The sequence below is a fragment of the Triticum urartu genome, chromosome 3A (assembly GCF_056163025.1).
Source record: "Triticum urartu cultivar PI428250 chromosome 3A, HENAU_Tu73, whole genome shotgun sequence".
Classification (NCBI taxonomy): Eukaryota; Viridiplantae; Streptophyta; class Magnoliopsida; order Poales; family Poaceae; genus Triticum; species Triticum urartu.
The window spans coordinates 2,181,488-2,204,638 of record NC_141875.1 but is presented as its reverse complement, the minus strand read 5'-3'; the positions used below and the strand labels follow the sequence as shown (position 1 = coordinate 2,204,638).

General features: G+C 48.2%; 1 protein-coding gene across 1 annotated transcript; it reads right to left on the bottom strand.

The window, feature by feature from the left end:
- Nucleotides 1–13,120: 13,120 nt before the first annotated feature.
- Nucleotides 13,121–15,255, bottom strand: LOC125526912 (uncharacterized). Its single transcript, XM_048691514.2, has one exon. The coding sequence runs from the start codon at nucleotides 15,235–15,237 to the stop codon at nucleotides 13,147–13,149; it is 2,091 nt and encodes a 696-aa protein (XP_048547471.1). The 5' UTR covers nucleotides 15,238–15,255; the 3' UTR covers nucleotides 13,121–13,146.
- Between the last annotated feature and the right edge of the window lie 7,896 nt (nucleotides 15,256–23,151).

The following is a 23,151-nucleotide window of genomic DNA, read 5'->3' as shown; positions in this document are numbered from 1 at the left end:
TTCGAAGAGACTTACAAAGATAACCAATCATACATAAAAGAATTCAGAGAAGATTCAAATATTATTCATAGATAGACTTGATCATACACCCACAATTCACCGGTCTCAACAAACACACCGCAAAAAGAAGATTATATCGAATAGATCTCCACGAGGGAGGGGGAGAACATTGTATTGAGATCCAAAAAGAGAGAAGAAGCCATCTAGCTACTAACTATGGACCTGAAGGTCTGAGGTAAACTACTCACACTTCATCAGAGGGGCTATGATGATGTAGAAGCCCTCCGTGATGACGACCCTCTCCGGCGGAGCTCCGGAACAGGCCCCAACATGGGATCTCGTGGATACAGAAAGTTGCGGCGGTGGAATCAGGTTTTTGGCTCCGTATCTGATCGTTTGGGGGTACGTAGGTATATATAGGAGGAAGGAGTACATCGGTGGAGCTCCGAGGGGCCCACGAGGCAGGGGGCGCGCCTCCCACCCTCATGACGGCCTCTTGGCTCCCTTCGAGTAGGGTCCAAGTCTCCTGGATCACGTTCGGTGAGAAAATCACGTTCTCAAAGGTTTTATTCCGTTTGGACTCCGTTTGATATTCCGTTTCTTCGAAACACTGAAATAGGAAAAAAAAACAGCAATTCTGGGCTGGGCCCCCGGTTAATAGGTTAGTCCCAAAAATAATATAAAAGTGGAAAATAAAGCCCAATATAGTCCAAAACAGTAGATAATATAGCATGGAGCAATCAAAAATTATAGATACATTGGAGACGTATCAGCCGGCGCTTGAAGCGCTCCTGCTCGATGGGATCCTCAGACACGATAAATTCTTCATTGCTGAGGCTCACCTCGTCTTCAGAGAGAGGCATGTAATTATCATCCTCCGTTTCTCCATTTGCTGCCTGTTCTGGAGGGGTAGCTTGTTCATCCTCCTACTGTAAATCTGGCTGGAGGGGGTTGTCATCGTCTTCGGCACTATCCGGAGTGTTATTGTCTCTTGTGCTGGTATCACTGCTTTTGCTGGCGGGACTTAGAGCGGCGCCGCTGACGTCGGCGCTTGGGTTTCTTCTTGGAGGGGTCATCCTCCGCTGTCTTGTCGCCATTGCCTTCTTTGGGGGTATCCACCATATATATATATATATATATCTTATGATGAGGTGGCGGTCCAGCGCCCTGTGGGCGGTGGTTCCTGTTCGTCTCATGCGTCGTCGCCCATACCATCGATGTCTTTGGAGTCGAAGTCGAGCTCGTCAGTTAAATCGTCGACAGTGGCTACTATGTGGGTGGTGGGTGGGCAGCAAATTTCTTCGTCGTCTGCATCCCATTCTAGCCGGACATAGTTCGGCCAAGGTTCTCCCGACAAGGAGAGAGAGCTTAATGAATTTAGCATGTCGCCGAAAGGCGAGTGCTGAAACATATCCGCGGAGGTAAACTCCATGATCGGCGCCCAATCAGATTCGATAGGTACGGGCGCAGGCTGCTTGGAGTCCGTGGCCGGGGACGAATCCAGTGGTTCGGCATCACGGCTCTCGTAAGGGGTGAAGTCAGTATCCGGCTCTATCGCCGCTAAGAGTGCGGCCTCCATGGCGGGGTCTATCCACCCGTCCTCGGATAGCGCAACTTGCTCCGAATTGAAGGCCAGAGTAGTTGCTGGTGCGATCCCCGGAACACTATCTGACGGCAGAGCTAAATCATGCTCATCGTGATTGTGCGGCGCGCCTGGCATGGGCTCGAATCTGTCGAAGATCAATTCTCCGTGGATGTCGGCAGTGTAATTCAAGTTTCCGAACCTGACCTGGTGGCCAGGGGCGTAGCTCTCGATCTGCTCCAGATGGCCAAGCGAGTTGGCCCACAGTGCGAAGCCGCCGAATACGAAGATCTGTCCGGGGAGGAAGATCTCACCCAGGACCGCATCGATACCGATGATTGGAGGAGCCATCAGGCCTTATGGTGACGACACAGTGGAATTCTCAATGAAAGCACCAATGTCGGTGTCAAAACCAGCGGATCTCGGGTAGGGGGTCCCGAACTGTGCGTCTAAGGCGGATGGTAACAGGAGGCGGGGGACACGATGTTTACCCAGGTTCGGGTCCTCTCGATGGAGGTAATATCCTACTTCCTGCTTGATTGATCTTCATGATATGAGTATTACAAGAGTTGATCTACCACGAGATCGTAGAGGCTAAACCCTAGAAGCTAGCCTATGGTATGATTGTTGTTCGTCCTCTGGACTAAAACCCTCCGGTTTATATAGACACCGGAGGGGGCTAGGGTTACACAGAGTCAGTTACAAAGGAGGAGATCTACATATCCGTATTGCCAAGCTTGCCTTCCACGCCAAGGAGAGTCCCATCCGGACACGGGTCGAAGTCTTCAATCTTGTATCTTCATAGTCCAACAGTCCGGCCAAAGGATATAGTCCGGCTGTCGGGAGACCCCCTAATCCAGGACTCCCTCAAGGGGGGAGACGGCTTGGACCGTTAAGTGGGCCTTCTTTGTCGTTTGTTAGCATACGGCAACGAGGGCCACCGTTAGGGCTGGCCCATGTCTCCTCTTTGCCGTCTGCAAGCAGACGGCAAAGGACTAACATTGCCGTCCGCCAGCAGACGACAACGAAATAACCTCTTTTGCCATCAGCTAGCGGATGGCAAAGAATCTGACCTAGCCATGTCGTGCCCTATGGGGCCCACCTGGCTCTTTGCCATCTGCCTTCTAGCTCTTTGCCGTCAGCTGGCCGACGGCAAGGAAGCAGCTACCGGCAAATAGCATTTTGCCATCTGCACATTCTTTGCCGTCCGCTATGTGGAAGCGGACGGAAAAGAGGTGGCAGACGGCAAATTACCAGATTCCAGTAGTGTTGGTAGATTTCCACGTATCAAAGATAGAGGAGAATAATATTATGCAGTTTGGTCATGAGCATGTAAAACTGCATGACTCCAACGTAAAGTTGGTAAGTTGCAATTCCAAAGTAAAGATAATGCAATGAGCTTAACTCTTTGGATAAAGAATTCTACCAAACCATTTTGAGTCTAGACATTAGGACAAATTGGTAAAGTTCAATCCGAGGGCCATATGAAGGCACTCAAGAAGAATTCTGCAATGTTATCCATTCGATTTGCTTGAAATCGATGTCAGGATAATGAGTCAATGGTTTCGTGTGTATAAACCACACGGGAGACCATAATATAGATGTGTCTTTTAGAACCATTAAACACCTGAATAGTCTAGTCATTGGATGGGAAGAACCACTTACCTCAACTTCATGCATTCAAGGAGTCTGAGTGGTTCACCGTAGACTTTAAGGTGCGTGAGCCTTAAAATTAGCTTCCCTATGTCACATGTAGTGCACACAAAATCCAAATATTGTTAGAATTTAGCATCATAATAATCATAAACTATTGGAATTGTTGATAGTTCCAGTTTCAACCCAGTGTCTCGATGACTAAGGCGAGTATGCCAAGTTTTTCATGTACAAGACATTTTGGAAAACTATCTTGGGTGCAACATGTGCTACAGGTTTTGTAGTATGTGTAGTACAATTCAGATGATACATAGAGAATGTGCTTGCCATATCCGTTGCATACGGTGGTCGTTGGATGTCACGAGGTGACATCGGGGCCACCCATGACTTAGCCCAAAGGGGAGTTTGTCGGAGTGGCCGGGAGAGTGTCACGCAATAGATCGGTTTTTTCGGAACGCAGTTGGTCCTCCTGAATGGGGGCACGAGGCCTTGGGTTCCGTAGTGTAGGTACAGTGTACTAACCTCTGCTGAGTGTATAATCTATTGATATGTCTCTGCTACCTCTTGAGCACGGCGTTGGATTTCCCCGAAGGGAGAGGATGATGCAGCAAAGTAGCGTAACTATTTCCCTTGGTTTTTGAGAACCAAGGTATCAATCCAGTAGGAGGCCACGCGCGAGTCCCTCGTAGCTAAACAAAACAAATAGCTCCATGCAACCAACGCGATTAGGGGTTGTCAATCCCTTCACGGTCACTTACGAGAGTGAGATCTGATAGAGATGATAGATAATAAATATGCAAGGTAAAATAAAAAGCAAAGTAAAAAAGCAAAGCAATAATAAAGTGATTGAAGATTGATATGATGAGAATAGACCCGGGGGCCATAGATTTCATTAGTGGCTTCTCTTAAGAGCATAAATATTTCTACGGTGGGTGAACGAATTGCTGTTGAGCAATTGACAGAATTGAGCATAGTTATGAGAGTATCTTGGTATGATCATGTATATAGGCATCACGTACGAGACAAGTAGACCGACTCCTGCCTGCATCTACTACTATTACTCCACTCATCGACCGCTATCCAGCATGCATCTAGAGTATTAAGTTAATGAAAACAGAGTAACGCCTTAAGCAAGATGACATGATGTAGAGGGATAATTTCATGAAATATGATAAAAACCCCATCTTGTTATCCTCGATGGCAACTATACAATACGTGCCCTGGGAAAGGACACCGCAAGATTGAACCCAAAGCTAAGCACTTCTCCTATTGCAAGAAAAACCAATCTAGTAGGCCAAACCAAACTGATAATTCGAAGATACTTGCAAAGATAACCAATCATACATAAAAGAATTCAGAGAAGATTCAAATATTGCTCATAGATAATCTTGATCATAAACCCACAATTCAACGGCCTCAACAAACACACCGCAAAAACAAGATTACATCAAATAGATCTCCACGAGAGAGGGGGAGAACATTGTATTGAGATCCAAAAAGAGAGAAGAAGCCATCTAGCTACTAACTATGGACCCGAAGGTCTGAGGTAAACTACTCACACTTCATCGGAGGGGCTATGGTGATGATGTAGAAGCCCTCCATGGTGGATTCCCCTTCCGGCGGAGCTCCGGAACAGGCCCCAAGATGGGATCTCATGGGTACAGAAGGTTGCGGCGGTGGAATTAGGTTTTTGGCTCCGTATCTGATCGTTTGGGGGTACGTAGGTATATATATAGGAGGAAGGAGTACGTCGGTGGAGCTTTCAGGGGCCCACGAGGCAGGGGGCGCGCCCTAGGGGGCGCGCCCTCCACCCTCGTCACCGCCTCCCTCCTTTCTTGACGGAGGGTCCAAGTCTCCTGGATCATATTTGTTGAGAAAATCACGTTCCCGAAGGTTTCATTCCGTTTGGACTCCGTTTGATATTCCATTTCTTCGAAACACTGAAATAGGCAAAAAACAACAAATCTGGGCTGGGCCCCCGGTTAATAGGTTAGTCCCAAAAATAATATAAAAGTGGATAATAAAGCCCAATATTGTCCAAAACAGTAGATAATATAGCATGGAGCAATCAAAAATTATAGATACGTTGGAGACGCAATATTGGGCTTTATTATCCACTTTTATATTATTTTTGGGACTAACATATTAACCGGAGGCCCAGCCCAGAATTGCTGTTTTTTGCCTATTTTAGTGTTTTGAAGAAAAGAATATCAAACGGAGTCGAAACGGAATGAAATCAACTGGAGAAGTTATTTTTTGAAGGAAAGCTACCAAAAAAACTTGGAGTGCACGCCAGGGAAGTCCCGGGCTGCCCATGAGGGTGGGGGGCGCGCCCCCCTGCCTCGTGGAAAGCCCGGAGGTCCACCGACGTACTTCTTCCTCCTATATATACCCATATACCCTAAAAACTTCAGTGAACAGAATAGATCGGGAGTTCCGCCGCCGCAAGCCTCTGTAGCCACCAAAACCGAATAGGGACCCTATTCCGGCACCCTGCCGGAGGGGGGACCCTCACCGGTGGCCATCTTCATCATCCCGGCGCTCTACATGACGAGGAGGGAGTAGTTCACCCTTGGGGCTGAGGGTATGTACCAATAGCTATGTGTTTGATCTCTCTCTCTCATGTTCTTGATTTGGCACGTTCTTGATGTATCGTGAGCTTTGCTATTAAAGTTGGATCTTATGTTGATTCTCCCCCTCTACTCTCTCGTAATGGATTGAGTTTTCACTTTGAAGTAATCTTATAGGATTCAGTCTTTAATGACTTGAGAACACCTCATGTATGTCTTGCCGTGCGTATCTGTGGTGACAATGGGATATCACGTGATTCACTTGATGTATGTTTTGGTGATCAACTTGCGGGTTCTGCCCATGAACCTATGCATAGGGGTTGGCACACGTTTTCGTCTTGATTCTCCGGTAGAGACTTTGGGGCACTCTTTGAGGTTCTATGTGTTAGTTGAATAGATGAATATGAGATTGTGTGATGCATATCGTATAATCATACCCACGGATACTTGAGGTGACATTGGAGTATCTAGGTGACATTAGGGTTTTGGTTGATTTGTGTCTTAAGGTGATATTCTAGTACGAACTCTAGGGCTGTTTGTGACTCTTATAGGAATAGCCCAACGGATTGATTGGAAAGAATAACTTGGAGGTGGTTTCGTACCCTACCATAATCTCTTCGTTTGTGCTCCACTATTAGTGATTTTGGAGTGACTCTTTGTTGCATGTTGAGGGATAGTTATATGATCCAATTATGTTATTATTGTTGAGAGAACTTGCACTAGTGAAAGTATGAACCCTAGGCCTTGTTTCCTATCATTGCAATACCGTTTGTGCTCACTTTTATCATTAGTTACCTTGCTGTTTTTATAATTTCAGATTACAAAAACCTATAACTACCATCCATATTGCACTTGTATCACCATCTCTTCGCCGAACTAGTGCACCTATACAATTTACCATTGTATTGGGTGTTTTGGGGACACAAGAGACTCTTTGTTATTTGGTTGCAGGGTTGCTTGAGAGAGACCATCTTCATCCTACGCCTCCCACGGATTGATAAACCTTAGGTCATCCACTTGAGGGAAATTTGCTACTGTCCTACAAACCTCTGCACTTGGAGGCCCAACAACGTCTACAAGAAGAAGGTTGTGTAGTAGACATCATCTATCGATAGCCATGCCCACGGATATGGGCCCAATTCGTAGTAGGTCACACTATGGGTCAACAGTAATAATAATGTGAATAATAACAACCCCGGTTCGACGAGGAAAGAAGTTGGTTGATCTTTATGTGATCGTGAGAGGATCACAGTGGTATTGTGGATACCGAAGCTGGTTGATGTTTGTGGTGTTATGCGATAATCATGGGTAAGGATCAATCTCCTTCTGGTCACGTAATAATTGCTACGGTATTGTTAATACCAAGCTTGATTTGATCCTGGTGTGATCGTGTGATGTCCACGATGGTAAGTGGTACATGTGGTGCTTACGAGGTAACCCCGAACAGAGTAAGTTGAATCATGATAATTTAAACATGCTGCATACTAGTATCATCATGCTCATAAGTTCATGCCATGCTTAAAATGTGCTAGTGGTATCATGTTCATCATTGCTTTAACCTGTAAATGCCATGATATTGCTTGTCTTGATTGCTTTGGTTGCTATGAGCTTGCGAGTACATTCAAAGTACTCACCTGGCGTGTCATTCCAGTTTGCAGGTCATGCCGTGTTTGCTTTATTGCCGAGGATCCCGAGTTTTCTTGCTAGGATATGCGTTCCAGCCAGAGTCCCTGCGGAGTGGAGTACATCGTTGTCGTCGTTGTTCCGCTGCTACAAGTTGTTCTGCTGCTAGCATAGAGCAACCTTGGCAGGCGTAGTGTCGTTGTGCCGATGTAATTCTCTGTTATATTGGAACCCTTGTATCCATATGATTTGTAATAAAGAGTTGATTTGTTCTATGCCAGGCAGTGCCGTATTGCAGAAGACTTGATCTCTGGGCTGGAATACAGGGTGTTCCAATCTCCTTTAGCCGGGGTGCCACAAAAAATAAGACAACTTGGGACGGGTCAAACAAATGCCATTGAGAAAACTAATAATTGATATTGCAAGCGTTGAAATGATCGGATCAACCTGAAGAGAAGCACGTCGGTTGAAAAAGAATTTACATGACAATCTTAATGATCAAGAAGGATTAGCACGCCCATAGAAATATGAGAACGCCGCTTAGAAAAGGTATGGATCAACACTTGACTTCTAAGCAACTCAAAGACCACAACCAAAACAAAACAAAGGATTGGGCTCGCAGAATAAGTCAGAAACAAATACTTAACCCCTCATGCATTTGCTGGAAGGCCAATTCTGGGTAACTACTTGAATTCCGACCTAGTAACTCCCGAAACTTCTTGCTTATGCAATCCGGTCCCACGGCTACACGGAACAAAACTTCACACAATTCCTCACATGGTACTATGCTCCAATGTTCCGACTGCATTCAACACATAACCAAGAAACCTCAAAAACGTGTGTACCTTAGACCTTTGAAAACACAACGATACTAGTCATGGCAGATCATCTGTGCTATCTCTACCCAGTACAGGGGATAAGTCACAACACTATTTTCCACCACAATAAGTATAGAAGCATTTCGATGTCGGCGTCCTCTGGTATTCAGGAACTGAAACGATAGCGAATGTGACAAGAACACCATGAAGCTCAACTCCTCAGAACAAGTCTAGGCACACAGGAGGCACCAAGAACAGAATTCTGTCACACCGACATCGCAATGATTCCAAAATACCCGTGTGATCCTAAATTTTTTTGAAGGGAAGTGTATAGTAGAATCAAAACACCTTCATCGTAATCTAGAGAGCTTAGTGTTATGGAAGATTTGATCTTCTGCTGTATTCCAATAGGGCAATCCTCTGTTTAACAAAATCTTGCAAGTTGATGATGAAAACATCATCTCTTACTTTATTTTTAAAGCCTAAATGATATAAAAGCTATCTTGTAAGTTTTTTTTATCACTTCGCTATATCCTCTGCATATACCAGATGTTGCCACTTCGATTTCTTGAACAGTTCCAAGTTCTACTGAAACCAACGGATTTATGATATTATGCTTTCTGCGTTATACTCCCTTTGTCCCATAATATAAGAGCGTTTTTAACAATGGGAGTATATTTTATATATCAAACAATTAATACAATATGATGCTATAATCAATTGGATGTGCCAAAAACATGTCTTGAGGGTTTAGAAAAATAGTCTATAAATTTTTGAATACTATCTCTTTAAATCCTTGAACTGCCCCTCTAGTTGAGTCCCAAACTGAAACATCCATAGACCATAGCCATGAAAAATACAGATACTGACATAATACTTCCCAGAAGAAGCCAAAAAGGAAAACAAAGAGTTAAATACAGAGATGGTCTGGAATCACCCATGTACTCTCACTGCATGAGCATCTTACCCAACGTGCTTTGCTTTCATCTGAGGGGCCAGCTTATCGATTGGTAGCTCGTTTACTCTCACTGGATAACATATAAATTAATGCATACCCACACTTGGCACTGACACGGACAAGATTGTTGAATACTGTATGCAAGATTCTTATGCATCACATGCATCTTTGTAACATGTACTCCCTCCGTTCGTAAATATAAGTCTTTTAGACATTTCAATGCGGACTACATACAAAACAAAATTGGTGAATCTATACTCTAAAATAAGTCTACATATATATTAATATGTAGTTTTTAATGAAATCTCTAAAAAGGGGAGTACAAGGTTGCACATGCATATGCACTGTGCATTACTGATTTGTTTCATAACATTCTAGCCCTCGATTCGCTCACTGTAACTCTTGGTCGCTGACACGAAAGGAACAAGCTAGTCAGTTGGGAAAAAAATATTAGGGTCTGTCGATTTTTTTTTTGAATTTTCACCGGGGGGGGGGGGGGGGGGGGAGGGAAGCCCTTCCACCACCTGTATATATTGCGTAAACGGGCAAAGCCACCAGAAAGTACAGTCATTACAAGAGGGGGCGAGAGCGGAGCGCAACTCTCATAGTTCGCGAGTCACGCGGCTCAGCCAAGGACAGACAACCAAACGTCGATGTGGAACTGATCGTCGGTCTTCATCCGGCTACGCCAGAGCACCGCGTCATCTTGACAGGCCTTGAGCGTAGCAACCAGGGACATCTCGACAGGCCTTGCGGCGCTTCCAAAGCCACCAGCAGCAGAGAAGGACGAAGCTCGCAGGAGAGTTGTCGCCGACGACCGGCGACGCATCGAAGCGGTGAAGCTCATGGACCGAGCCCGCGGCGGGGGGCAGCCCGATCCTATGCCAGAATTGCGCCGCGAACGGACACCCGAAGATGAGGTGGTCGGCCGTCTCGAGCTCCGCATTGCAGCAGGGGCACCCAGCCTCCTCCACGGTGAGGATGGTTTTACGCAGCAGCACGTCCCGCGTGTGCACACGAGATTGGGTGAGCAGCCACCCGAAGAACTTCACTCATGAGGGGGCACGGGAAGACCAAAGGAAGGAGGCAGCGGGCGCGCCCACCCCGCCGTAGTGGGAGAGAGCATATGCGCCCCGAGAGGAGAGTCCACCGCCACGGTCCACACAAAGCGTGACAGACCGGACGTCGGGCTCAGGAAGAGGGGGGCATGCCTCCACAAGACGCTGAACCGCCTCAAGCTCCCAGTCCGCCCGCGGGGTGAGCCGGGGCACCAGCAGCGCGCGAACGCCGCGGTTGCGCGCCTCCCAAACCGTGACCTCGGAGCAGGCAGCGTGAGTGAACAGGGCGGGGAAGGCCGCCCGGAGAAGCCCGCAGGGGAGCCAGCGGTCATGCCAGAAGGAGGTCGAGCGCCCATCCCCCGCCGTCACCTTGGTGAGAGCTCTGTACACCGGGAGCAGCCGCGGGAGGGCCGACCAGTGCTCACCCACCAGAGGGGTGCGCCCGGCACCGAGGAGGGACCGCCCCGCCAGTTGGCCCCAGACCCAGGAGGCCCATCTCGACGGCGTGCAGGAGTGGAGGCAGTGCAGCAGCTTGAGTAGGAGGCAATCGTTTTGCACACCCAGGGCGCGCAACCCGAGACCACCCTCTGCCTTCGACCGGCAGACCTGACCCCAGGCGACGAGGCACTGAGCGCCCGACGCTCTATCCGCCACATTCCAGAGGAACGCGCGTCGTAGGCCGTCGAGCTTATGTAGGACCTTGGGCGGCGGCCGCATGGCGGCCATGGCATACGTGGGGAGCGAGTCAAGGACCGCGTTGATGAGCACCAGGCGGCCTGCGGGCGACAGCAGCCTCGCCTGCCACCCGGCAAGGTAGCGGTCGACCTTAGCGATCATCGGGGCGAAGTCCTCCATTGTAAGCTTGTCGCTGGAGAGCAGCAGCCCCAGGTAGGTCTGGGGGAAGGAGCCGACGGAGCACTCGAAGGACGCCACAACGGCCGCCAGCACGTCAGGGGCGACATGCATGGGGACCAGAGTGCTCTTGACGAAGTTGATAACAAGCCCGGTAGCTTCGGCGAAGAGGTCGAGGACGATCCGCAGCCGGGCCGCGCCCTCGGGGGCCGCACGCATGATGATAAGCGTGTCATTAGCATACTGAAGCACCACGGGGGGCTCGCCATCGACCAGAGGGTGCTGCAGTTCGGCGTCGGAGCGGATCATGCGCTGGAGCATGTCGGCGACCAGGAGGAAGAGGTACGGTGACATGGGGTCGCCCTGACGCAGCCCCTTGCGGACGACGAACCACCGCCCGAGCACCCCGTTGAGGAGGACCGCCGCCGTGGAGGACGAGAGGATGAGGTCCATCCAGTCACACCACCTAGCGGGAAACCCCCTCACCTCCATGATCCGGCGAAGACTGGGCCAGGCGATGAAGTCGAAGGCTTTGGCGAAGTCCAGTTTGAACACCAGCGTCGGCGCCCCCCTCTTCTTGCAACATTGGATAAGTTCCGCCGCGTAGACGAAATTCTCGGAGATACTCCTCCCAGGCAGGAACCCGGATTGGTCATCGTCGATCAAGAGCCCAATATGCCGCTGAAGCCGAGTGGTGAGCCCCCGACAGAGGATCTTCACGTCACCGTTCTGAAGGGAGACGGGACGGAAGTAGCCGGGCCCCGGGGTCCCCTCCTTTTTGGGGAGGAGGGCGATGAGGGCGCGGTTGACCCCGCCGAGACTAGCAGTGCCGTTGTGGACGGCGTCGAAGAAGGCGAGCAGGTCGTCCGCGACCACGCTCCAGGCGGCCTGGTAGAAGGCCGGGCCGAGCCCATCCGGCCCCGGCGCGCTGGTCCTGTCGAGAGCGAAGACGGCCTCCCGGACCTCGGAGCGTGAAAACGGCGCAACCAGCGGAGCCCCATCGACCATCGGAGCGCCAGCGTAAAGCGCCGCCAGATCGAACCCCCACGAAGCGTGGGGAGCCCGGCCCAGCAGGTTGGCGTAGAAGCGTCTCAGGGCGGCCTCGTTATCGTTGTGGGAGACGAGCTCTCCCCCTCCCACTGCGAGCACCCGGATGGTGTTGCAACGCCGGCGATGCGAAGCACGGGCGTGGAAGTAGCCGGTATTTTCGTCCCCTTCAGCCACGGCTCGGCATTTCCCACGCTGCCTCCAGAAAGCAGCCTGGCGAGCCACCGAGTTGGCAAGGGCCAGACGGGCGTCGCCGCGCAATGCCAGCTCCGCAGCCGCGAGCCGCTGGTGCTCCTCTAGGAAGTCAAACAGGTCCACCAGAAACTTGCAGTTGTTATCAAAAACAGGAATGAATTTGTGGCGCCGTTTCCATACCTTGGCGGCAGACCTGATAGTTTTCTTCTGACGGCCAAGACGGGACGCGGCACAGGGGGACCGGGGCACACGCGACCACGCAGGTAAGACCGTGGGGAGGAAGCTAGGGTCCAGCAACCACGAATTTTCGAAGAAGAAACGCCCCGCCTGAGGGAGGCGAGTGGAGACAGAGGCGACGAGGGGGAAGTGATCCGAGGTAGTACGGGGACGCGAGGCGAGAGATGAGTCAGGGAAGAGCGCATCCCAACGCGAGTTGAAAAAAACCCGATCCAGCTTAGCGAGCCTGGGGGGATCCCGTTTATTCGACCAGCCATTGGATGCGAAATGAACGGCACAGATTTCTTCTTCAACCTCCTGCTTCCTTCTCCTCCGCGCTGAACCCCCCCCCCCCCCCCCCCCCCTCCCTCCCACTGGCGAAGTTCATTGGTAAACATAAGGAAAGTACTTCGCCTGTCAGGCTGTGTGGGCAGGACGGTCTTGAAACAAGGAGATGATCTTTGTTGAAGACGGGAGATACAATTTAATTACATGGCTTCAGCCTTCGTGAACACAAATAAGATAAAATTGTGCTAGTACGCGTGAGAACTATATATCATCATCAGCATCCTCATCATCTCCCTGCCTGAATGCTAGCTGATGCCTGTCCTTGTAAAGCTAACTGATCCTTCTCTTCTTTCATGTTTTTCTCACAATACAGTTGGTAGAAGTGTTCTGCCATGAGCCAGAGGATGGTCGTCAGCTCACCACCACTGCTGAGCTTCTCGGCATGGGCCTTCCTGCTGCATTTGTTGCTGGCGTAGAAAAGAATGTCCGTCCACACATCAAGGACAAGTTTCACCGAGTCAGCCGTGCCATCTCCCTCCATCCTCAGCAGCTGCTTTGCAAGCTTAGCTACATAGGGGAGACGAGGAGCATCATGGCTGAAACCTTTGCTCTGATACTCATCATACAGGATCTTTGCAAGCTCCTCTCTGTCGGCGACCCTGGCACTAGAACCGGGATCATCGTGCAGGCGGAGTAGATTCTTGAGCTTAGCACGGATGCCCATGCTTTGGCGCCTATGGCTAGGAATGTTGACTAGGTTTTCGCAGGTCCGTTGATACAGCCTATTCTGCGAGAGCCCTGGTAGCATGTCGGGCTGTTGCACGAGGAGGAACATCATGTAGTTGGAGATCACCTTGATCGCTTCGACGTCGAGCGACGCCTCCTCCTCGGCCGCCCGCTTGCTCTTGACGAGGAAGACGTCCGTACCGAGGTGCCAGATGATGATGCACTCCTGGAATTCGACACCAAGAGAGTCCTTGAGTATGCCTTGGAGTAAGCCCTGGCGAAGCAGTGGTTCCTCGCCCCACCTTGTCCTGAGGATGCCCAGCGAGTTAATCCCTTCCCCATCCATGTACATTTTGCGCATATGTTGGGTGATGCGATCCTTGACATGGCTGGGCATCTCGATGTCCCATGAGTAATGCTCCCACTCGTTGAGTCCCAGCCCCACTATCTTGGACAATCTGCCGAGCAGAGGCCTGGTGAATGCACTACCAGAGCGTGTGCAGAAGTGCAGCATGTTGTACTGCCCCATGGTACGTGACCACCTTCTTGATCTGTACCGGCTTCCTCCTCCAAAACTCACGACATGGTGAAGATATGCGACTAGACGCCTAAATTGGTCCCACCTCTCGTTGCACAGAGCCGTGTACCGAAGCCATCGCCATTTGGTGGTGCTCAGGAAGGCGAACGTCCAGGAGGAGCCTAGCGCGTTCAGCAGCGACATGGTCTCCATGAGCAAGGCTCCACCATACAGGACGTAGGTGATATTCACGTCAGCTCCGCGGTGTGCGTGCTTGCTGACGAGCTTAAACAAGAGGAGCGAGGCACCAATGGCGAACGGCGAGACAATACGTACCGAGTAGCCGAACCAGGTGTGGATAACCGGCGCCTTGGTGTACAACATGTCATACATGAGAGACAGCTCGGTTTCCATCAGCCGCCATAGCTTCACCTGGAACAGCATTTTGGTGGTGCGTTCTTCTCCATCCCCCGCATCATCTTCGATCACTGGATAATCGACTATGGCGCGCTTGCAGATGTGGAACAGCGAGTGAGCTCGTCTCACCAGGGATTCCTCGTCCAGCTCTTCCTTCTTGAACACTGTGTCGCGAGGGTGGAAATGCCGGTGCATGGCGGGCGGCTGCTTCTTGACGGAGCCTCGGATGGTGTCGAGGTTGCCGCGCATGAGCGCCCATGTCTTCTCCCCGTACTTGACGGCGCCGACGGTGAACATCAAGGCGGAGGCAAGCCGGAGCAAAGGCCGCTCATCCGCGACATGCTCGTAGAGCACGTACACGGCTCCCAGGACCTGAAGGGTGGCGTGCAGCAGGTGGCGCTTCCAGAGCTTGTTGTCCTCCAGGGAGTAGGCGGTGATGTTGTCGGGGCCTCCGAGGTGCAGCAGCAGGAACGGCGCCCAGAAGGCGACGATCGGGTGCTCGCGGGCCGCGCCCTTGAGGGAGAGGTGGCCGAGGGCGTACGTCGCCATGTAGTCGGACAGCTGGTACGCCAGCCAGAGCAGGAACCGGAGCACAGGGTGCGCTCCACGCCGGCGGATCCCGGCGAAGAGGAAGAGGGTGACTTGGAGAACGAGGCTGAGGAGCACCAGGATCTGGATGGACCAATTGTTCCACAGGTCCCGCGGCCAAGCAGCCATTTAGAGAGGAACGAGACGATCTCGTTGCCCACTCGACTCCCAACTAACAAGTACTCCAGCTAGCTAGGCTGGGAAATATTACAAATGTGATAACTCCATGTGCGATATGAGGTTTGATTCCGTCTGTGATGCATGCAAGTGCAAGCATGCACGTTCCCGACACATGTGAGAACATTGCGCAAACAAGTGGGCATACTACCAGTGCGGCGCGTTTCTGAAATATACTGCACATCCTTTTCCATCGGTTCCAACTCTTGGAATAATTAGTGCAAAGATGAGTTTAATAGAGAGCGTGTTGAGTTGTGTAAATTTGTGAATATGTAACAGTTAGGGGGCTAAGATGTAAAAGACCATATCTATATAGAATACAGAGAAAGAGGAGGCTGGATAAGGCGTTCCAGACTTTTCCCCATTCTAGTTCTTCCTTCTACCATCTTCTAATCCAGATTTGTTGAATATTTCTCTGATTTACAACATGGCATCGGAGCAAGACGATCCTAGTGCGTCTCTCGCTCTGTCGTAACGCCGCATCGTTGAGGTGTTGCCGCCGTGTGGCGGCTGGAGCTCGTCTTCGCTCAGATCCTTTGCGATTTGGTGGAGCCAAGCAAGATCGAGGGTTCGGCAGAGAAGAACGACGAATACGGTGCGGTGCTGGTCTCACTTTAAGTTGCTGAGATTCCGGTCAGTTTGAGTCCTTTGTGATTCAGTTCTCTTTTCTGTGGCTGGGGCAACTTCGTTTGCTGGGCTGATTTGGTAGTGGTGAGTTTGACTGATACAAACTTGTGACCTGTGAGTCTTAGTTCTCTTGCTAGTTAGTGACCATGGGAGACAAAGACAAGGACAAGGGTGCGGATTCAAGTGTTGAGAAATTATGTGAAAGTATGCAGCGAATGTTTGCTCAGCTGATGGAGCAAGCACAGGATAAGTCTAGTAGCTCGACTGAAATTCAGAAGTGTGTCCTCGAACCAAATCCAGTAAAATTAACTGGTCCGGGTGACTATTTTAGTTGGGCTCGCAATGCATCGTTAATTCTGGAAGCGCATGGTCTGCATAAGTACCTAAATGAAGATGAGAAAAAGCCAGGAGAGGTAATGCAGGAACAATGGGAGCAGAATCAGAAGCGAGTCATGGTTTGGCTGTTGGGCTCAATGGAAAAAACTGTTCGGGAACAAGTTGAAAATTTTCAAACTGCTGCTGAAGTCTGGACAAGTATTGAAAAACAGTTTTCTGGTAAATCAAACAAAATGCAGGTTAGCAGAATACTACATGAGATGTGGCACTTTAGACAAGACCAGAAATCAGTAACAGAGTATGCAGGGGAGTTGAAGAAACTTTACAGGGGTCTAGAGTTTTTTAGACCATTCAAGCCACATGATCCTAGAGATATGACTCTCCTCAGAGAATGGTTCGAACCATTATTGGTGCAGGTTTTCCTGGAAGGTTTGAATCCTGAGTTCAAACTTCGCTCTCAGATGATACAAGCATCTCCTGACTGGCCTACCTTGGATGAAACTATTGCCAATATTTTTGAAGAAGAGACTCGTTTGGCTAATCAGGAAGCAATGCCACAGATGCATGGTGATAATCGTGTTGCACTTACCCACACACAATCCTCTATGAGTTTTAGATGTGGTCAAGCAAATACTACTAAGTTTGACCACAAAAGGAGAAACAAAGTTGTGTGTGATCATTGTAAGAGAACTGGCCATATGAAAAAGGATTGTTTCGAGATGGTTGGTTATCCTCTAGGATTGCAGCAGAGAAAAATAAACAGGTTCAATGGCAGCGGTAACAACTTCGAGAAGAAGCAAGTGAAGGAAATATGCCCTAGAGGCAATAATAAAGTTATTATTTATTTCCTTATATCATGATAAATGTTTATTATTCATGCTAGAATTGTATTAACCGGAAACATAATACATGTGTGAATACATAGACAAACTTAGTGTCACTAGTATGCCTCTACTTGACTAGCTCATTAATCAAAGATGGTTATGTTTCCTAACCATGAACAAAGTGTTGTTATTTGATTAACGAGGTCACATCATTAGTTGAATGATCTGATTGACATGACCCATTCCATTAGCTTAGCACCCGATCGTTTAATATGTTGCTATTGCTTTCTTCATGACTTATACATGTTCCTATGACTATGAGATTATGCAACTCCCGTTTGCCGGAGGAACACTTTATGTGCTACCAAACGTCACAACGTAAATGGGTGATTATAAAGGAGCTCTACAGGTGTCTCCAAAGGTAGATGTTGGGTTGGCGTATTTCGAGATTAGGATTTTTCACTCCGATTGTCGGAGAGGTATCTCTGGGCCCTCTCCGTAATGCACATCACATAAGCCTTGCAAGCATTGCAACTAATGAGTTAGTTGCGGGATGATGTATTACAAAACGAGTAAAGAGACTTGCCGGTAACGAGATTGAACTAGGTATTGGATACCGACGATCGAATCTCGGGCAAGTAACATACCGATGACAAAGGGAACAACGTATGTTGTTATGCGTCTGACGATAAAGATCTTCGTAGAATATGTAAGAGCCAATATGGGCATCCAGGTCCCGCTATTGGTTATTGACCGGAGATTTGTCTCAGTCATGTCTACATTGTTCTCGAACCATAGGGTCCGCACGCTTAACGTTACGATGACAGTTATTATGAGTTTATGAATTTTGATGTACCAAAGTTTGTTCGGAGTCCCGGATGTGATCACGGACATGACGAGGAGTCTCGAAATGGTCGAGACATAAAGATTGATATATTGGATGACTATATTCGGACACCGGAAGGGTTCCGGAGAAGTATCGGATAAAACCGAGCACCGGGGGGTTACCGGAACCCCCCGGGGGGTTAATGGGCCTCATGGGCCTAATGTGGAGAAGAGGAAGGGGCTGCCAGGGCAGGCCGCGCGCCCCCTCTCCCCCTAGTCCGAATTGGACAAGGAGGGAGGGGCGGCGCCCCCCCCCCCCTTTCCTATTCTCCCTCCACCTCTCCTAGTTGAACAAGGATTGGGAGGGGAGTCCTACTCCCGGTAGGAGTAGGACTCCTCCTGCGCGCCTCCTAGGGCCGGCCGCACCCCCTCCCCTTGGATCCTTTATATACGGGGGCAGGGGGGCACCTCTAGACACACAATTGATCCACGTGATCGTTCCTTAGCCGTGTGCGGTGCCCCCTGCCACCATATTCCAATTCGATTATATCGTTGTAGTGCTTAGGCGAAGCCCTGCGTCGGTAGAACATCATCATCGTCACCACGCCGTTGTGCTGACGGAACTCATCCCCGAAGCTTTGCTGGATCGGAGCCCGGGGAGCGTCATCGAGCTGTACGTGTGCTAAGAACTCGGAGGTGCCGGAGTAACGGTGCTTGGATCAGTCGGATCAGGAAGACGTACGACTACTTCCTCTACGTTGCGTCAACGCTTCCGTTGCGGTCTACAAGGGTACGTAGACAACACCCTCTCGTTGCTATGCATCACCATGATCTTGCGTGTGCGTAGGAAATTTTTTGAAATTACTGTGTTCCCCAACGGTGGAATCCGAGCCTAGGTTTTATGGTTTGATGTTATATGCACGAGTAGAACACAAGTGAGTTGTGGGCGATATAATTCATACTGCCTACCAGCATGTCATACTTTGGTTCGGCGGTATTGTTGGATGAAGCGGCCCGGACCAACATTACGCGTACGCTTACGCGAGACCGGTTCTCCCGACGTGCTTTGCACAGAGGTGGCTTGCGGGTGACTGTTTCTCCAACTTTAGTTGAACCGAGTGTGGCTACGCCCAGTCCTTGCGAAGTTTAAAACGGAGTCAAATTGACAAACTATCGTTGTGGTTTTGATGCGTAGGTGAGATTGGTTCTTTCTTAAACCCGTAGCAGCCACGTAAAACTTGCAACAACAAAGTAGAGGACGTCTAACTTGTTTTTGCAGGGCATGTTGTGATGTGATATGGCCAAGACATGATGCTAAATTTTATTGTATGAGATGATCATGTTTTGTAACCGAGTTATCATCAACTGGCAGGAGCCATATGGTTGTCGCTTTATTGTATGCAATGCAATCGCGATGTAATGCTTTACTTTATCACTAAGCGGTAGCGATAGTCGTGGAAGCATAAGATTGGCGAGACGACAACGATGCTACGGTGGAGATCAAGGTGTCGCGCCGGTGACGATGGTGATCATGACGGTGCTTCGGAGATGGAGATCACAGGCACAAGATGATGATGGCCATATCATATCACTTATATTGATTGCATGTGATGTTTATCTTTTATGCATCTTATCTTGCTTTGATTGACGGTAGCATTATAAGATGATCTCTCACTAATTATCAAGAAGTGTTCTCCCTGAGTATGCACCGTTGCGAAAGTTCTTCGTGTTGAGACACCACGTGATGATCGGGTGTGATAGGCTCTACGTTCAAGTACAACGGGTGCAAAACAGTTGCACACGCGGAATATTCAGGTTATACATGACGAGCCAAGCATATACAGATATGGCCTCGGAACACGGAGACCGAAAGGTCGAGCGTGAATCATATAGTAGATATGATCAACATAATGATGTTCACCGATGAAACTACTCCATCTCACGTGATGATCGGACATGGTTTAGTTGATTTGGATCACGTGATCACTTAGAGGATTAGAGGGATGTCTATCTAAGTGGGAGTTCTTAAGTAATATGATTAATTGAACTTAAATTTATCATGAACTTAGTACCTGATAGTATCTTGCTTGTTTATGTTTGATTGTAGATAGATGGCTCGTGCTGTTGTTCCATTGAATTTTAATGCGTTCCTTGAGAAAGCAAAGTTGAAAGATGATGGTAGCAATTACACGGACGGGGTCCGTAACTTGAGGATTATCCTCATTGCTGCACAGAAGAATTACGTCCTGGAAGCACCGCTGGGTGCCAGGCCTGCTGCTGGAGCAACACCAGATGTTATGGACGTCTAGCAGAGCAAAGCTGATGACTACTCGATAGTTCAGTGTGCCATGCTTTACGGCTTAGAATCGGGACTTCAACGACGTTTTGAACGTCATGGAGCATATGAGATGTTCCAGGAGTTGAAGTTAATATTTCAAGAAAATGCCCGGATTGAGAGATATGAAGTCTCCAATAAGTTCTATAGCTGCAAGATGGAGGAGAATAGTTCTGTCAGTGAGCATATACTCAAAATGTCTGGGTATAATAATCACTTGATTCAGATGGGAGTTAATCTTCCAGATGATTGCGTCATTGACAGAATTCTCCAATCACTGCCACCAAGCTACAAGAGCTTCGTGATGAACTATGATATGCAAGGGATGAACAAGACTATTCCCGAGCTCTTCGCAATGCTGAAAGCTGCGGAGGTAGAAATCAAGAAGGAGCATCAAGTGTTGATGGTCAAAAAGACCACTAGTTTCAAGAAAAAGGGCAAAGGGAAGAAGAAGGGGAACTTCAAGAAGAACAGCAAGCAAGTTGCTGCTCAAGAGAAGAAACCCATGTCTGGACCTAAGCCTGAAACTGAGTGCTTCTACTGCAAGCAGACTGGTCACTGGAAGCGGAACTGCCCCAAGTATTTGGCGGATAAGAAGGATGGCAAGGTGAACAAAGGTATATGTCATATACATGTTATTGATGTGTACCTTACTAATGCTCGCAGTAGCACCTGGGTATTTGATACTGGTTCTGTTGCTAATATTTGCAACTCGAAACAGGGACTACGGATTAAGCGAAGATTCGTTAAGGACGAGGTGACGATGCGCGTGGGAAACGGTTCCAAAGTCGATGTGATCGTGGTCGGCACACTACCTCTACATCTACCTTCGGGATTAGTATTAGACCTAAATAATTGTTATTTGGTGCCAGCGTTGAGCATGAAAATTATATCTGGATCTTGTTTAATGCGAGACGGTTATTCATTTAAATCAGAGAATAATGGTTGTTCTATTTATATGAGTAATATCTTTTATGGTCATGCACCCTTGAAGAGTGGTCTATTCTTATTGAATCTTGATAGTAGTGATACACATATTCATAATGTTGAAGCCAAAAGATGCAGAGTTGATAATGATGGTGCAACTTATTTTTGGCACTGCCGTTTAGGTCATATCGGTGTAAAGCGCATGAAGAAACTCCATACTGATGGACTTTTGGAACCTCTTGATTATGAATCACTTGGTACTTGCGAACCGTGCCTCATGGGCAAGATGACTAAAACACCGTTCTCCGATACTATGGAGAGAGCAACAGATTTGTTGGAAATCATTCATACAGATGTATGTGGTCCGATGAATGTTGAGGCTCGTGGCGGATATCGTTATTTTCTCACCTTCACAGATGACTTAAGCAGATATGGGTATATCTACTTAATGAAACATAAGTCTGAAACATTTGAAAAGTTCAAAGAATTTCAGGGTGAAGTCGAAAATCATCGTAACAAGAAAATAAAGTTTCTACGATCTGATCGTGGAGGAGAATATTTGAGTTACGAGTTTGGTGTACATTTGAAAAATTGTGGAATAGTTTCGCAACTCACGCCACCCGGAACACCACAGCGTAATGGTGTGTCCGAACGTCGTAATCGTACTTTACTAGATATGGTGCGATCTATGATGTCTCTTACTGATTTACCGCTATCATTTTGGGGATACGCTCTAGAGACGGCCGCATTCACGTTAAATAAGGCACCATCAAAATCCGTTGAGACGACGCCTTATGAACTGTTGTTTGGCAAGAAACCAAAGTTGTCGTTTCTGAAAGTTTGGGGCTGCGATGCTTATGTGAAAAAGCTTCAACCTAATAAGCTCGAACCCAAATCGGAGAAATGTGTCTTCATAGGATATCCAAAGGAAACTATTGGATACACATTCTATCACAGATCCGAAGGCAAGACTTCTGTTGCTAAATTCGGAAACTTTCTGGAGAAGGAGTTTCTCTTGAAAGAAGTGAGTGGGAGGAAAGTAGAACTTGACGAGGTAACTGTACCTGCTCCCTTATTGGAAAGTAGTACATCACAGAAAACTGTTTCAGTGACACCTACACCAGTTAGTGAGGAAGCTAATGATAATGATCATGAAACTTCAGATCAAGATACTACTGAACCTCGTAGATCAACCAGAGTGAGATCCACGCCAGAGTGGTACGGTAATCCTATTCTGGAAGTCATGCTACTAGATCATGATGAACCTACGAACTATGAAGAAGCGATGGTGAGCCTAGATTCCGAAAAATGGCTTGAAGCCATGAAATCTGAGATGGGATCCATGTATGAGAACAAAGTATGGACTTTGGTTGACTTGCCCGATGATCGGCAAGCAATTGAGAATAAATGGATCTTCAAGAAGAAGACTGACGCTGACGGTAATATTACTGTCTACAAAGCTCAACTTGTCGCAAAAGGTTTTCGACAAGTTCAAGGGGTTGACTATGATGAGACCTTCTCACCCGTAGCGATGCTTAAGTCTGTCCGAATCATGTTAGCAGTTGCCGCATTTTATGATTATGAAATTTGGCAGATGGATGTCAAAACTGCATTCCTGAATGGATTTCTGGAAGAAGAGTTGTATATGATGCAACTGGAAGGTTTTGTCGATCCAAAGGGAGCTAACAAAGTGTGCAAGCTCCAGCGATCCATTTATGGACTAGTGCAAGCCTCTCGGAGTTGGAATAAACGTTTTGATAGTGTGATCAAAGCATTGGGTTTATACAGACTTTTGGAGAAGCCTGTATTTACAAGAAAGTGAGTGGGAGCTCTGTAGCATTTCTGATATTATATGTGGATGACATATTACTAATTGGAAATGATATAGAATTTTTGGATAGCATAAAGGGATACTTGAATAAGAGTTTTTCAATGAAAGACCTCGGTGAAGCTGCTTACATATTAGGCATAAAAATCTATAGAGATAGATCA